The 17,564-nt window shown below is 41.1% G+C and overlaps 2 protein-coding genes across 2 annotated transcripts; both read right to left on the bottom strand.

The window, feature by feature from the left end:
- Window positions 1-1,904: 1,904 nt before the first annotated feature.
- Window positions 1,905-5,304, bottom strand: LOC129595852 (uncharacterized). The gene is made up of 8 exons (XM_055492983.1): window positions 5,012-5,304; window positions 4,414-4,561; window positions 4,228-4,349; window positions 3,395-3,553; window positions 3,027-3,269; window positions 2,802-2,948; window positions 2,604-2,708; window positions 1,905-2,358 (listed from the first exon to the last, which is right to left on the bottom strand). The coding sequence occupies exons 1-8, from the start codon at window positions 5,159-5,161 to the stop codon at window positions 2,239-2,241; spliced, it is 1,194 nt and encodes a 397-aa protein (XP_055348958.1). The 5' UTR covers window positions 5,162-5,304; the 3' UTR covers window positions 1,905-2,238.
- A 7,074-nt stretch (window positions 5,305-12,378) lies between these two features.
- On the bottom strand, window positions 12,379-13,683 carry LOC129595897 (uncharacterized). The gene is made up of 2 exons (XM_055493035.1): window positions 13,314-13,683; window positions 12,379-12,838 (listed from the first exon to the last, which is right to left on the bottom strand). The coding sequence occupies exons 1-2, from the start codon at window positions 13,620-13,622 to the stop codon at window positions 12,797-12,799; spliced, it is 351 nt and encodes a 116-aa protein (XP_055349010.1). The 5' UTR covers window positions 13,623-13,683; the 3' UTR covers window positions 12,379-12,796.
- Window positions 13,684-17,564: the final 3,881 nt, after the last annotated feature.

Here is a 17,564-nt window from a genome sequence, read left to right as displayed (position 1 = left end):
ACGCGCTGATTTAACGCATCAAAGATCCCTATGGTTGTTTAATTAGAAAACCATGTCGCGTAGTGTTTTTTGGAGGGGATGCCGGAAACCCACTTTGAGCTCTCGCTGTGTATCTGTATTACTAGTCGATGTACATAAAAAATGAGTCTTTTTCCTTTTGTGCCAGCTGCTGACCGTACACCGGTAGTGTGCACTACGTAATCCTTTACAATATTGTGATAAGTGAAAAAGCTCTTCCCAAAATAACAGGCAATGAAGACCGCAGTATTATTTTGCAGATATTAGGCACTGATACAAATACTACATAAAATTAGAAATATTGTTCTAATTCATCAAATAAATCATTAGTAAAATCAAAGTGAAAACAAGACATTCATGCACTGCTGCGCATCTAGTATACGTCTTTGGAAAATAAATTATCCATGACATGTTTGTCCAGCTGACGGATCATAGCAGGTGTTCCCGTACAAACTGTATCCAAAACTGCATAAGATGCCGTTCGTGCAGGTTTCGCCATTTGATGGTCGATAGCATCTCGTTCCACACCGCTCATATCCAAACCGGCCGCAAATGACACCGTTGGAACAGGTCTGCCCGGCGGACGGGCTGTAGCACCTCGATCCACAAAGCTCGTATTTAAAGCTGCATACCACCCCGTCAGTACAAGTCTCTCCGTTGGATGGCCGGTAACACCTGCGCCCGCGCACGCTGGCACCGAATCCACAAATCAAGCCGTCTGGAAAACACTGTTCCCCGGCGGAAGGTCGGTAGCAGGCGACATCGTAGCAGCTCGAGTAGCAAGATCCGCAAACTTAACTAATGCTTGGGCTATTTAAGGTCATCCCGTACATAAAATATATACATCCAGAAATTGTATATAAAATTTTGTATACAAAAATTGTATATAAAAACATTTATATAAAACTGGTATAATTATTATAAAAATGTACTGTAAATATCTATAAAATTTTAATCAGTTTCTTTACAAATTTCCTGTCGTAATTTATTTTATACTTATTTACACACTGGTTAGTGATTACTGCTATAATTAAATGCCAGTGACCTTCACCTTGCGAAACGAAAGCGGCACTGTTGCGAAATACTTGTCAAATGAAGTGGCATTGTTACTCTATAAAGATATAGCCTAAACAACAAAACAAGAAAATAACTGATAAATCTTCCGTTCTTTAATTGATTAATTTACGTAATGTACATGCGCACTGCGCTGTCTTATGCAGCACGCCGGCGTTAAAAGACGTCATTTAACAGACAGGTGTGAGAATCAACAAAATGCAGTTACGAATTATCGATGTTTACATCGTTTGATTAATGCGTCCATGCGCGGGAAGATTATCATAGTTCACAATAAGCTACTACGAATACTGCCGGAAGTAGGTGCCTTGTTTTCTTGCTGCTGTTCTTCACCAGCCATTGTCGCCGACTCGCCTGTCGTAGGTGCCGCGAAACGCTGATAAAGCAGAACAGGAACCAAATCATGAACCGGTAAGTAAAGCAGACATTTCCGGAAGATTACCGACAGGTTCATCGCGCTTAAATAAATTTACTGACAACCATGTAAATATCGTTTGCTATTTTGATACATTTCCATGTCATGAATTTGTACCCATCGCAAAATGAATACAATTTTATGCGCGTTTAAACAGCAAAATCAATATAATGATAATTTCGTGATTGTTTGTACCCTTCTCAACGAATGCATTCGTAAATTTTCCTCATAATATTATATGACTGAAGATCCAGAAAACAAAAATAGCCGAAAGTTCCAAGTATAAATAATATTTATCATTGTATGTTAATCGTTAGCAGTAAAAATACTATTGTAAAATATATATATATATGCTCTCGAAGCAAATTGCGCTGTTCCACTTTTATTTATTGCAAAGCCAAGCGTGTATAAAAATACAATAGAAAAACGCACGCAAATTTGGTTTGTGATTCAAACACTGTGGAAAGCCAGTGCCAACAGGATCACGGCAGGCAAGTATGATGGAAAAATCCACCCAAAATGGCCAAATCAGAAAAGACAACTATAAAACTATCAAAATAAGGCAGTAAACTAGAGGCATCAAACACGCGGGATGCATTCCACAGTCACAGAAAAAACATCATAGACAAAAGGAGAGAAAAATTTATGAGTACAACGGGCAAGGATTAACCACATAATCATCAGCTGCAAAGCAATCCAGAGCGAATAATCATTAAACACCATGGGGCATCCTAGTGAACGTCCAAATCTTCCAAGCTTCGTCCGAAATGTTTCGCCACTTCATCCAGCTCCAGGTCGGTTATCTTGGATGCTCCAAAATTCTTCGGTGTGTCGTACTTCTTAATGATACACTACAACAAGCGTTTTTATTAGTACAATTATTTTTAATTCTGTTGTGGTCAACACTACTGAACGGAAAAATGCGGAATCCCAATAAACGCCACCGCCAATATCTACTACTAATTACTTATATTTAAATTATTTATTTATTTTTATTTTCAAGAATAAACCGCCAACACCTGTTACTATTTACTTATATTTCTTTTAAATATTTCTTTATTTTTATTTCAAAATAAACAGAACATTCGCTGTATACCTGCCACTTGGCTGTTCGGGCTTGTTTCAGAACGTCCACCATCTTGAAAGCCATCTGTTTCACCTCGCCTTCTTCGTAATTGCTGTAATAAGCCAATTTCGAATCCTGAAATAATTCAACAAATTGACCACATCAAGTAGTAGAATATTTTGGAAATAATGCTTGCAAGTTATAACGCAATCTGAAGCAAAACTTTACCCAGAAATCATGGGACCGACGACGGAACAGGACAGCCAAATACACCGCTGCAGCTGCTACCAGTGACGGCTTCACCTCCACAAACTCAATATGCATCAGCGCCAGTTCCATGAAGAATTTAGCCAAGCAATACTCGTCCGGTTTGGCCTAAAAAGCATTCGGATAATACAAAAATGAAAAAAAACCATCGATAAAACAAGCCAAGTGTAGGCAATCAATCCGTACATGTGCAGCTTTACAGACGCGGTGAAGAAAATGCACGGGTAAGGGGCGAGTGAAATCGAAGTTCAACGCGTTGACCATCATCATCTCACAGTCCAGAATCTGCTTGCGCGAGCACGCCTCATCCGAGATGTACACATAATCCCCCACTTCCGGCGGATAAACTTCCTCGAACTTCCCGGCGATGAACATGGCGGTCACTCCGATCAGCTGCAGTTCATCCTTCGTTACATCGATTTCCGGGATCTGCAACACACACAAAATCCAGTAAAATACTGCATTAAAACACATAAAATCGAGTAGAATACTGCAAGCAATGCGTTAAAACAGCAGTAGTTCAGTAATGACGAAAAACGCATAAGGATGCATACAGAAAGGAAGCGATCGACGATGTTCAGCGTTAAGAAAAGCGTATCCTGGCCCTGCTTGAATTTGTGCATCACGCTGACAATCCAGTCCACAAGGATGGTGCGCATCCGCGGATTAACCGACATCCCATCCATGAAGTCTTTCGCCAACAGTGAATATCGCTACAAAAATAATTGGCAGGATATGTAGATAGCATAACCCACTCATCGATGGTTAGAAGTCGCAGCAAAGATAATTTACAAAAGTGGAATTTCTAACTCGATGTACTGTCGCACGATGACGTACCTGGCATTTCCATCCAACAAGTTATAAACAAGAAAATAATCCCTACTTTTAAATGAACCCGTGTTTAATAAATGTGTATTTAATCAATATCTTTTTCAAATTATTTTACTTATTACTTATATTAATAACTGACTCGCGAGCGATAAATAACCAAAATCTAGAACAAGTAAAAGTCTCTACTGGTTCTCTACAGTTCTCGAGATTAATACGATTCTCGTATTAATACGATATATACGATTACTACGATAAGAACATTATTTAATATTAAATTCTATTGGTAAATCAGGCATAATCACTAATAAACTGTTATATTCCGGGTGATTATTGATTTGAATTCATTTTAATGTTTAACCGATTCATTATTGATTTTAACGATAACTTCAAAAACAGAAAATATCAAAAATAACAAGTAAAACCGCTGAATTTCAGTCAAAAATCCGCTGGTACCGGTTAGAATTACTTGTACACCTACTCGTAGCCGTTGCCGGACATCATACATTATAAATTCGTGCAAATACAGAAGAATAATGGTTCTTAAGCGTAAGCGTACCTCACGGTGGTACAGGTAAGTGTAGATATGCTCCACGTAGGCCACCACCAGCGCTTCGTTTCCCACATGTTCCGCATAGATGTCCGGGACGTCCTCCGGTCGCTCTTTGTACGTCATGAACCCTGCAATACATGGATCAATGAACAGAAATGCAAGTGGATGCAAACCGCGAAATCCCAAACCTACCATGCTCTTTTCCGCCAGTCCGCACAACATCCTGCAGCATCTTCTGTCGTTTCTCCAGCGTGATGTTCTGGCGCAGCGAGGACAACGTGGGCAGTCGGGATTGCGCTGGCTGCTTGGATTTGGCCTCATTCTCATTCTGCAACTTCGGCTGCAAAAGAAAGATGCGATTCAACGAAGTTTTATTGCTAGCTGCCCCACTGCAAGCAAGCAGAGAGGAAAACCAGGCAGCCTTACACCCAATACGGTTTGTCAGAGTAACAGGTTGTCTTTGCATGAAAAGCGATGACATCACGATGATCAGTGTGCTGATATGATAAACTGTTTTTAAAAATACTGGCCAGGTATTCACAAGTTCTATTAGCAATGAAAAATTATTTTATTTTAACCTAATTCAGAAGATACTAGTGGAAAAAACCAGAGCGGGAACAAGTAACAACAACAACGAACCAAGCAAGTTCAGTCAGCGATAAGAACAAACACTACGAACGTCGCTTATGACTCAACGTTACACTTACGACACATGTAGCAGTTTACTCGCTCATCTGCCACCAGCCTCAATGAAAATCACAAGGAACAAAAACTAGTTGTAGACAATTACCTTCTTCTGCAGGTTCGTAGCAATCTTTTTCTCGGGACCAGCTAGGAGAATTTTGTTGGTAGCATTCTGAAGACCAGGACGAATGGCAGGCTTCGCGTTACCGAGTGCTCGATGCTGCTTATGATTCCCGCGGTTCTGCAGTGACGCCATTCTCCTTGAATTTTAGTAGAACTCTACAAAGATGGCTAATAAATTAGTGATCGTTAAATATTAAAATAAAGCTGTGAAAGCTGAAGTAGAAGCGTCGAGCAGCAGTACAGATGCAAATCTTACAACTGCTGTAAGGAGCGCTCTATAAGTAAAACTAGAAAGCGGAAAGGCAGAAGGCGATCGCGCTGTTAAACAACGCGCCAAAGGCCCAAAATCCTGACGGACATCGTGATTGGTTGGCTAGCTGGGCGTGTACTACGTTTTACTAATTGCGATTTTTTGATTCGTCCATTGAGATCATTTACGCCACTAGCAGCTCGTCAAGGGTGGGCCCGACTCTTACCGTTTTTAGTTTTTCGAAGATTTGTTACAAATTAATCATTTGTACATACAAATGTTTGTACGTATACCGGTATATTAAAGTACAGTACGTGAAATCAGAATATTGTAATACGGTAAATCGAAAATTTTCAACTGTTTATTACATTTATTTTATCCTCTAACAGTCACAACTCGAAGGGAACTTCAACATAGAATATTTCAGAATTTGATTTATAAGTGTTGCAACTGTGCTAGTAACTTCTTATTGTTTAAAGTTTAAACGAGCGGTGTAGGACTGTAGGTAGATGTTTGTTTTGCTATACAAGGCCTTACCATTTAATAGATTAATAGATGCGTTTTTCCTTACCAAAGATTGACAAATGACAACCTATACCGCATTGTGCGAACTTGTCAGCCACCATGGGCTGGCAGCGTGTAATACAAACGGTGACTGCATTGCTCCCATTGACTTCGACGTTAAACCGAACCGGGCATTCACTAATCTAAACTTCAATCAAATCTACAAAATAACATTCCAAATGATGGTAAAAAAATCTGGAAAAAAAATTAAGAATGAGCGCGTTCCGATACCAGCACCAGAAAAACACTGCGGATTTTGCTGTACGTTCGAAAGATGACACCGAGTTTCCTGCGCGTCGCTTTGTTCTGATGGTTCAGGCTCCGGTATTCGCCGCCATGCTGACGCAAAATTCCCTCGGAAACATGTATAGCAATCCCGCTGCGAGATGCAAGACATAGATGTTCAAAGTTTCGACATACTGCTGGATTATGTGTGACGGTGGCGAGCTGCGACCCCGGCAAGATCACGAAGGAGAATGCCGAGGAGTCGAGAAGATGTTGATTATGGCAGATAAGTGCAAAACTGAGGATCTGCGTGGGTTTTGCGAACAAACGTTGGTTGACACTATATCCGTGGAGAAAACGTTCCCATATCTGGTGTTCTCGGTCCAGCGCGGGCTGGATGTGTTGAAAGCGGCGGCACCACGGATGATGCCGAAATATCGGGATGCGGTGCTGAAGGGGAAAAGACTGGAAGAGTCATGCAAGCCCGATCCCGAACTGATCCAAATTATCATAGAGTATTGCGGGAAGAAGCTACCTCCAGGCGTATCTGTAACCATAACTTACGTTTTTCCCAGTAATTTTGATTAATATGATGCAACTGATGCAATTAGCAATATTGTGGTTAGCTGTTTTGACTTCTGAGCACATAGATTTCCACTTTTGTTTCCCAACTATGTAGTTGAAACTGATGGTCGGTTTCGCCGTATCATGCTAGACAAATAAGCTTATGTTCTTTGTCGCAAGATGTCTCGGCAAACAAGTTCGAGGAGACCATTTTTATCATTGTAATATCATTAATGACGTCGACGCATCTTCGATTTTCAACTGAAATACTAGACTATTTGCGTTGTCACTTGTACTGTATGTGTACAAATTACGCATACATCTGTACTTAGAAGTATATAGATAGATGTATTTGTATGCACTTTACAAATAAGTCGCTTTCGCCATTGTCACAGCCTGGCCAGAGCTACTTGTGTTATTCGTAAGTATACATAGATGAATGCGTGACCTATATGTAGCATACAAAATAAAATCGCACATCCCGGAATATGCAGTACTTATCAGTTATCAGAATTTATCTGGAGACATGGAATAGACTCGATATGATAGACATGGGTGCGGCTTTCATGGAGAGAAAGTTAAACGGAAATAACTAACTAGCTATTTAATAATTAATGCCTAGCAAACTAACTAATAACTAACCAAATTTCTAACTGTGCACCCTTATTTCGAAGTCAAGGGGTGCAAGTAGACTAGGTATTTACTAATTACTACTGCAGTCTGCAGCAGTCGGTGCGCTTGATGACGCCATAGTCGGTGTGTTTGATGCTAGATGACACTGGCGTCACCTGTCAAGCGCACCGATTGCTTACGCGCAGTTACACTTTTGTAACGGGGTCATACGCTCGTATTTTGGGAGTGCTGTAGAGTTTTTGAACTGTCACTCTTACAATCCAACAATCAAAGGAGATTTCAGCAAAAAATATTTTGATTATGACCTTTTTTTCTTACGTGAAATAAACGGTATCAGCAATTGACTTATGATGGATGCTGTTGTAAAAGAATGCTTAACGGACCTTGATCAAGTGTCGTTCACTATGGAATGGACCATTGAGAATTTCAGTCGATACCAAGGCCGAGCCGGACTTTTATACAACGAAGGGATTACCATGACTGAACTGGGATTTGGGGACGAATATCAGGGTCGCTGGCGCATTGTTGTCAATCCATGCTTTAAGAAAAAGGAGTACCTGTGGAGGGAGAACGCCGAACGGGAACTGGGGTACTGCGAAGCATCTCTGTGCATTACGGATATCGATTCTGCGTCCCAATCCTACACGGGTCTCCATGTCATTGATGGGAAGTTTACATTATGGTATGCTCAACTCAAGTGAAGTGCTCGAAGCCGGCACAACCTTTTTACAATTTTTGCGGCTTCGAACGGATCTGATTGATGATAGTGCGTGCATTTGAGGTCGGTTTCCCATAAAGTTTTGATTTTGTTTATATAGGGTGGCATCCGGGAAGGCAGTGAAAGTTGTAAGGGAGCATCAGGCAGCAGTATGGGTTTATTCAACTAACAATGAACATAAATGGATAACTGCATTTTGTTACGATTCACGATCCGTAAATTATAGAGAAATTCAGGACAATTGTGTCACCTTTCGCGTCAACGTGGTGGTGTACACAGCAGCGAAACACGTTCGAGTGCTGGATCCAATTATCCCTACAGCGATTGATATTAATCGAAATTTGTCAAAGTTTGTTAAGCGGCAGATGGAGGCGTTTCGCTCCGATCAGCAACCAAAAACTTCCGACTTCGTTATACGTTCTAAAGATGGAATTGAGTTTCATGCGCATCGCTTTGTTTTGATGGCTCAGTCGCCAGTCTTCGCCGCCATGTTGACGCACGAATCCCGCGAGAAACAGCTATCCCGTTGCGAGCTTCAAGATGTTGATGCTGAAAGTATCGGCGTACTGCTAGATTACGTCTACGGTTCCGACACCAGCAAGGTCACAAAGGATAACACAGAGAAGGTGCTGATCATGGCCGATAAGTACGAAATGATGGATCTGCGTGGGTTTTGCGAGCAGACGTTGGCGGACAGCATTTCCATGGAGAAAGCGCTTCCCTATCTGGTTCTGTCGGTCCAGCGCGGACTGGATGTTTTGAAAGCGGCGGCACTGCGGATGATGCCGAAATATCTGGATGCGGTGCTGAAGGGGAAAGGGCTGGAAGAGGTCATGCAGTCCGATCCCGAGCTGATCCAGATCATTATGGAGTACTGCGGGAAAAAGCTTCCTCATCTGTAATTATAATATCTAGCCGATAGTTCTAGTGACATGTTAGTTTATTTTTTTTTCAGCAGTGGGCATAATAAAAATGGTATAAATAGACAATTTTGTTGCATACTTTTTCCTCCTTTTTTCCAAAATGACTGGTACTGATTGTTAGATTCGTTCTGCTGTGCTGTTCTTCTGTTCATTGCTAGCAAGTTTTCATAACAACCATGTCAGGAAATCAATTACGGTTCTCGTTACTTGTACTCGTACGAACGCATCGTCCATTTTACAGTTGCTAACAGACCGCTGTGTTTCGCTCTGATTACGAAATTCATACTGGGTTATGATTCGTGGTCCATTGTAAAACTTGACTGGTTGAACAGAACAGTTAATAGTTCATACGTAAACACCCGCTCTGGACCACTTAAATGTTGCTCTGTCGAGAAAGCGAGAATCAATTTAATTAGCTTGTTTATTTTAACTATCATTTTGCATAATTTGATTTAGTGTTTTATATAATTTAATTAGTGTCCATTAGCGCAAGTATTTACGTATTTGTACTGTCAGTTGCAGAGTAAATTTAAAAACATTACTTTGTCACTTCGTAACAAAGACAGAAGGACGCAGTGGCTGGCTGTAAAAGTCTAATGTGTCCTATTCGGTACTCGATAGTGAATTTGCCAAAGTGAAAACGTAAAAAAGTGTTAAACAGAATCTCCAGTCACGCCCAGTGGAGTAATTTTTAAAGAACCGCATGTAAACTCGACATTTCCACGATTAACCGGGATTCCAGGGGTTAGGATGCCAATCTCTCCCAGAAACTCTGCCTGGCGGTTCTGAATCGTTTGCCGATGAAATACAAAGTACAAGATTCCTAGCTGCATTGTTAGCGGACAAATTACTCCCGCACAGGGAGAGACGCAAGAAAGTTTCCAGTATTTGCTGAATTAATTCAGTATTCCGAACATCTACGCCGGGCTCCATCTTGATCTTAACCCCGAAACCATCAGTTTGGTGACTAAATGGACACAGTACACACCATTGGCTGTGGATTCGACACGTCGGGATGCTAACTGAAATTCTGGCACAGGCTTTGCTCCAATTCTTGAATCGGTTGACCGATTCACTCTGGAATGAACCATTAATGAAAACTTCAGTTCGTACAGCGGACGAGTGGGACTCATGTACAACGATGGGATTACCATGACTGAACTAGGGTTTAGGGACGAACATCAGGGTCGCTGGCGCATCGTTGTCAATCCTTGCTACAAGCAAATGGAATCAACCAGAACGGAAAAATGCAGTACTGGGCGGTTTTTCTTTGCATGAATGATTCCGGTTGGATTTCCAGATCGTACACCGGCCGGCATGTCGTGCAAGTTTTAAGCTATGGTAAAGTTTTAATGCACAATTTACCTTTATTCGGCCATCGCTTAGTCCTTACGTGTGGCGTGCCTTGTGGCGTTCACAAACAAAATCACTGTGGAGCCGTGGACTAGATTGTCTGATGGCAATGCATTTTTTCGTGTAGGCTAGCCATGACAAGACCATGGAATCATTTTTCGTGTCAGGAAACATGGGCCTTTTCCTCCAGCAAGGACTATAAATGGTTGATTGTATTCTCCTACGACCGCCGCTCCAAGTATTGCCGACAAATTGACCATGGCCGCGTGACCTTTGCAATCGATGCGGTGTTGTACACCAATCCAAACGCGTCCGAGAACTGGAACCGGCTACCCCAGTAGCCTTAGACGATAGTCGACAAATGTACAAGTTTGTTAATCGCCAAACGGAAATATTCCGCTCCCAACAGCACCAACAATCTGCAGATTTCGTGGTACGCTCCAACGATAGCACAGATTTTCCCGTGAATCGTTTCGTCGTGATGGCTCAGTCACCGTTTTTCGCTGCTATGCTGACACACGATTCCCTTGAGAAGCAGCAATCTCGTTGTGAGCTGAAGGATAAAGACACTGGAAGCGTCGAAATACTGTTGGATTATGCGTACGGTTGCGACACCAGCAGGATCACGAAAGACAACGCGGAGAATGCGTTACCCCGTTAACTATGGGCCTATGGTCGATGAATATGAAATGTTGGATCTGCGTGGGTTTTGCGAGTAGACATTGGCTGACAGCATTTCCGTAGAGAAAGCGCTTCCCTGCCTGGTTTTATCGGTCCAGCGCGGACTGGACGTGTTGAAAGCAGCCGCACTGCGCATGATGCCGAAATATCTGGATGCGGTGTTGAAGGGGAAAGGACTGGAAGAGGTCACGCAGTCCGATCCCGAACTGATCCAAGTCTTCATGGACTACTGCGCGAAAAAGCTCCCCAAGGTGTAGCATAAGAGCATTAGAAACAGGTTTGGGGTATTTGTGCAATTTTCGTTCGGTTGAACGATCACTACGTTTCAAAAATGTCGTCACCTTCGTTTAGTTGGCGTATTGCAAAGGGTTAATAAATGTTTCTCTTGTTTCACGCTTGTGAGCTGTTGTCGATTTCAGCCAACAAGCTAACTACTGTAGCCCTGCCTCACATTATTGTCCAAAATTTAATTATGGAAGTTTTTACTGCTTCTGTGTTTTTCGACAGAACTATATTAGAACATCAGTGTGTATTACTGCAATTTTTTCGGTGTAGCAACTGCATTTCTGGATGCTAACATAAGTAACATTTGACGTACAGATACTGCAGCGTAATCCTGTTGTTGCGCTTGCAGCAGATGTATACTAATATGTTTTTTTGTGTAACTTCTTAAATTTTGTGTCTTTGACAGTACATAAATTTAATAAAATATAGCATCTACTTATAGTGTATGTATTTGCTAAACCTGGTGATCAAATTATTGGCATTTCATTGCGATGCAGAGGCGTCGCCCCCACTCGGTCTCCGTAAAAACGGGCATTTGGTCAGAAAAGAAAGAGACCTTAAACAGATTCGATATCTGTTAATATAAAAAAGATTATAAAGTTCTGGCTGCGCACGTCCGAAGGACGTGCGCAGCCAGATAACTACAACGGTGTCCGCATCCTGTCCCGGCAAGCAGCTGTCTATGACCTCTGACGACCTAATACAATAGTGTTTTTTGGATTCTTCTCCCGTTACACATTGCACATTTGTATATTTGATCTTTTAGGACTTTATTTATTCTTGCAGTATAACGGTAACAAGATTTATCTATTGCGTTACTTTCTATTTGCTCTAAATTTAATAGTCTCATGTCCTGACAAGTGACAGTTTTAGCTACATATTAAAGGTTTCACGGTGAACAAGTCCGGGGAGCAGTTTTCATGACTACAGGATTTACTTCAATTTGTTTCATTACTTTTTCTCTTGTTAGCTAATAGAGCACTAATACATACCACACAGCTGCCATTCGTACCGTCCTTGTTGGGGAACTGACACCCACAGAGGCCGAGTCACAGAGCGCCAGGAAAGTTGCAATTTTTTGAGTTTTTTTGCAAAATTTCTTAAAATAGAAGTATAGTTTCTTCAGCTCTTCGGTTGTCCAGGTAATAAGATTATTATTGAATACTTCACCGATTGAATTGTACAGAACGTATACAAGTAGAAGCATGCATAATAAGCAACAGGTGTAAGCGTTTGTATGTATCTGTACAATGCACATTGTAAACTTGCAGCAAACAGCAGATGCTTTCCACGGCTTTAGTTAATTATTTGAGTCTCTAGAGGTATGTTGTATCTGTAATCGTAAATACGTATCTGGATTAAGTTATATTAAGTCAGAAGGAATTGCGTTGATTGTGCTCTTTATAGCAACGCTTTTAAATCTTTCGTCGTGAACAGGAAGTAAACGGCAGCACACGGAAGATCGTTGACACCGGAAGATGTGTGTTAGCCGAGACAGAAAACGAGAGAACTGGATTGATATACGCCGCGCATACTGGTGACCTTTCGTGCTGATTCCGCTTCCGTTGGTTTCTACACTTTCCACTGTAGACATTGCGCCAGAGCAATCAGTTCCTGCAAAAAGTTAAATTCCTTTGTTTGAAATGCGTTTATCCAATATTTGGACAGCAAAGTACAGTAGAATAATACCATAAAATATAAACGATTCAAAACCGGCATTACATTAGCTGTTAAATTTACGGTTCAATAATATTATCTAGAAAAATTACGTGGTTCCACGATTCAAAATGCAGTCTATTTTTATTTACAGCCAGTAATTTTAACAACATTAAGAAAAGGGATTACCAGATCGACTGTGCCATTGCACTACGAATGCACAGCAACAATTAACAAATGCAATTGCGGCCGATTTAGGTACGAACGAAGTATTTGGCGGTTTACTACGCTAACGGTACATATGCTACATATTTAAATCCTCCAAGTAAACTGTACTGTATATTGGCAACTGGAGTCTTTTTCCTCATGAATATGAAAGAAATGCATTTTAAGTATAATCGTACCATAGTGCGCCAATTATTTTTTATCTTACCGTTCGCCTGACAAACGCATCGGGATTCAGCGCTAGATACTTCCAGGCCGTGCAGGGATCCGTGGCCGCCAGATTATTCAACTGCAGGCCGCTGGTGGGATATCTCCGAATCGGACCCGACCGTTTCCCGGCCGCTCCCGGTCCCCATCCCCAGGAATTCCAGCCTCCGCGTTTGGCCTGCACACTGACATTCAAATCCTCTTCTCCATCATCCAGATATTCCTCCGATCCGTACAAACCATTGGGCCGGGCACTGACCGCTACGAGGCACGAAAAACAGATCACCGTCAACACCGTAAACCAATGCATGATTACAAACGGTACCGGTAAAGCGCTTCGATTAAAAATAAATAACTATTCCCGGGTGGAATGTAAACTGTGAATAGGTCAAATGAAATCACCTGCCTTTCCGTTTATATACCGGTGGTGCGTGTGATGGGTATTGGAGGTGCGGTGGTTATCGCGGTCGCCATAACCAAGCACTTAATCGGTGCGTTGTGCGTGTTTGACCTCGACCGGCTTCAGCGCGTCCACGTCACCGTGGATCTGGTGCACTTTACAGGTGTTTGTGGGGTTGTAGTGTGGAGTGGCATTATGCTATGTGCGCCAGAAAACGGATGTGTTCTTGTAATTCGGCTGGGTGATCTCCCTGGTACCCTCTCTTCAGTGTGATTCGGTTGTAAGCGGGTCGTTTCGTGATGTTTGAGAAGGGATTTGGGGATGGGATATATTTTTATCTAGACGTCGCAGCTGGGCTATCTATTGCTACCCTTTCGCCGATGTGCGTCGTTCCCGATAGGTGCGGTGTGGGTTTGCTTACATAACATTGAGGTATAGCACGCACTTGAAGTAAATTGTGTATTATCTAGTACCTGCAAACAGATTATAGTAATGTCGTGCATAGAATCTGCAAAGTGCCGGTATTTGTATGTTTTCCAGTGGCTTTTTCTTCTTATGTTATCTTATTATTAATTTTATACAGGTTTCAGTACTTCGAAGTATCCGAAGTCTGTGCCGGAATTGTGAACCGACTGTCTGTTATGTCCCAGCTACGCAGATACGTCGAGGTTGCCGCGATTTTCTATCGGCACTGCGAAAGCAATGTAGATTAATGGCTGTTTATTGTCTTCATAACCACAACTGGGATGTAATTGTTGAAAGAGATAAACACATAGTGCTATAAAGCATACATGTTGTTTTTATTAATCAGCGAATAGGTACAATTTTTGCAAATGCTTGAGAAGGAATTTTAGAAGGATGCATATGTGTATATTATGAGGTGGCAACTGGCAATCATCAATGTACAATTCACATACGTTCACTTAATTACTGTATGTACTATCGGCTCGTTTCAGCAGTATCGTATGTTTACCGATTTACAGTACAGCAAATATATTTTCTATGTATGCATACATGTGCATAATTATACTTACCACAGCGCAAGCGTAGGAAATGCGGGTTCCGGCGATCAGTTCTTCCATTCCGTTCCGTTCTTATAGATAACGTAGAAAGTTTTGCATGTACTCTGTACATGCAGTGCACGACTTATTGGGTTAAATAATATTAATATTCAGCATAATATGCAGTGTATAGATATAACGTACGGTCGCGTACGTACGTACGCGACCGTAACTGGAAGAACGGAAGCTAGCTACCGTACGTACGGTAGCTAGCTTCCGTTCTTCCAGTCAGCTTCCAGCCAGAAAAAGAATTCATATTTATAATATATTATTATCGTTCGTCAATTAATTCATGCAGTCGTGTTGCCATCTCACTTGTTATCCTAATGTTACCCATGCTGCGATATGTACGAGACACTATAATTTCTTCGAGTAGACGACCCTTTGAGGTAGCTGCATAAAGGCTGCACTGTGTACAGTAGTTCAATTAAAAATGATCAAGTTAAATAGTTGCATAACATCCTACGTACAAGTACTTCCGATATAATAAGCATTGTCGATTTCTCGGAATATTATAAATAAACGTCAGGAAATAACTAAATGTCCGTTATACTGCAGCGAACTGTCCATTAAATTTTAGTGAAACGACTTCATTAATATGTCTACTGAGCTTTCATCCACCAAATGCCGTTCGCTATTCTCCGATTGATCAAGTAAATACCGTACCTAAGAACAAACTGCGGCATGTCCGAAATCTTCCCTTTTTGCGCAAAGGCAGAACGTGCAACTAGCATTTATTGTCAAAGTAGCATTAATTTAAATATGAAGCCTAATTATTGTAGTACGTCAAAAAGTGCGAAATAAAGAAAAATTGTGTAGGATCAACATCATAATTCTTATACAGAAGGCCAAGCAAGGTGTGTCCAAAAGCACAAATGTTTAGAGTTTACTGATGAGAACAACATGTAACATTGATATACTAATTATAAATCAGTATACGAGCCCAAAAATTAATCGTTCTTTTGAAACAATCGTATCTGTACGAGGGATGGTGCGATCTCTTCGATCTAGGAAATTATAACATGGAAGAAGAATGGCACATGTAAAAATTAAAAAAGAGCGTTCGCAAAATATTCAGATCGCTCGGTCCAATATAAATGTTACTAAGTAGATATTCTCAATAATTTTTGCATGTCGCACGCTTATTATTAACTGAGCCATTTCACTGCGATTTAATCCACCTTTGCAATCGGTCAATCGCTTTAATCCACCTTTGCAATCCACCTTTGCAATCGATTTAATCCACCTTTTGCATCTATACCCATAACCCATATACTGTAAATTCTTCGTACTTGTTGCGCTACGAATTTTAAATTTTACTACACTTTTTAATTTTGGCACTTCTGCATACTTTCAGAAATTTAATAGCCAGGTTTCATGCACACCACCATACTGGGTTGTGATACCAACTCAAAACCAAAAAGCCAAAAACCAAAAACCTCTTAAAGTCAAAAACCATGCATGGTTATAACCTCCTGAGAATACCGCGTGCTCTTTAAGCATCTGTTAACTGAATGGCATTCGGTTCTTTTTTAATTTTTTTTAAATACATTCCCTTTCACCAAAATTAATAGAAGAGGCAAGCAGTAAAAATAATAAGTTGAAGTTTTACACCTTCTTCTGAAAATCATGCTTCCTTGTGTTGGTAGCACACCTTATGATTTATAAAATCACCAGATCTCAGAAAGCTGCCCATTGAACAGTAACACCATTCAGTGAGAGATGGAAAATGGATTTTAATAGACCGCCATATATTGCGGAAGAGATTGTCGATCATCAGCACATCGTACATCATGGTAAAATAAACAAATGCGTGCGCTTTCCCTCTCCAGCAGGCCGGTCAAGCACCGTGTCCCTGCAGGAAGAGAGTTCACTGTACGCTGTGGTCGGACCAATGGGAAATGGGTTGGTGCACCAAAGTGTAAAAATTCGATCCAGATTTACCATCAGAGATGGTTATTCCGCGACCGCGCTGATCAGGTTTTGTGATGCGCGCGTGATCAAACTAGTCAGCAAATCCGGCCCTCACAGCAACTGGCATATCCGGCCTTCAATAGATCAAAGGAACACTCTGTATGTGGCAGCACATTGTACATCTATCCACCGGGAGCGATCAGCCGGGTGAGTCGATGGATGTATATACAGGGTCCAGCTGTAATTAACTTCCGCTACTATCCAAATAAACGGCTAATCTCTGCCAAATATGTCGCAGGGCGATCCGATCGAAATCTGTCTGGTACATTGCGGCGATTTGATTGTGGACGGAGCTCTGCGAATCGGAAATCCATAATTACTTTAAATTCTGAAATTTACACAACAAAAAACATTATTTGCCTCTTTAATTCAATACATTTGAGCGACATAATAAAGGTCACAATGTACATGCAAAGTTTACTTTATTTCTTGGCAAAAAAAAGTTAGTTATGATTATAAAAGTCACGGAATATTTCGGCTGCACAGTGATTATATACAGCACAACCTGTAATTAGTACTAATTACATCCTACTGTATACGGCGAAAAGTTTTCACAATTTGAGGTAAAATTTTTAACCGCTGCGGTACGCCACATTGTAGTGCGTACGATCTACATAAAAGTCGTTGCAGTAATACCGCTGCGTATTTACGTATTTTCTTTGCCGGTTTTCACAAACAATAAAGCATGGTTTTGCGAACAATAAAGCATGGTTATATGCATGGTTTTGCGAACAATATTGATGCAAGTATTTTTCAAGCCGTGAAACGTGCTGTGTACAGAAATAATAACACTATCTTTAGTTTTGCTACTTGTTTT

The sequence above is a fragment of the Paramacrobiotus metropolitanus genome, unplaced genomic scaffold (genome assembly GCF_019649055.1).
Source record: "Paramacrobiotus metropolitanus isolate TYO unplaced genomic scaffold, Prichtersi_v1.0 Parri_scaffold0000083, whole genome shotgun sequence".
Classification (NCBI taxonomy): domain Eukaryota; kingdom Metazoa; phylum Tardigrada; class Eutardigrada; order Parachela; family Macrobiotidae; genus Paramacrobiotus; species Paramacrobiotus metropolitanus.
Note: the sequence above shows the minus strand (reverse complement) of the source record. Positions and strands in the feature narration are given on the sequence as shown.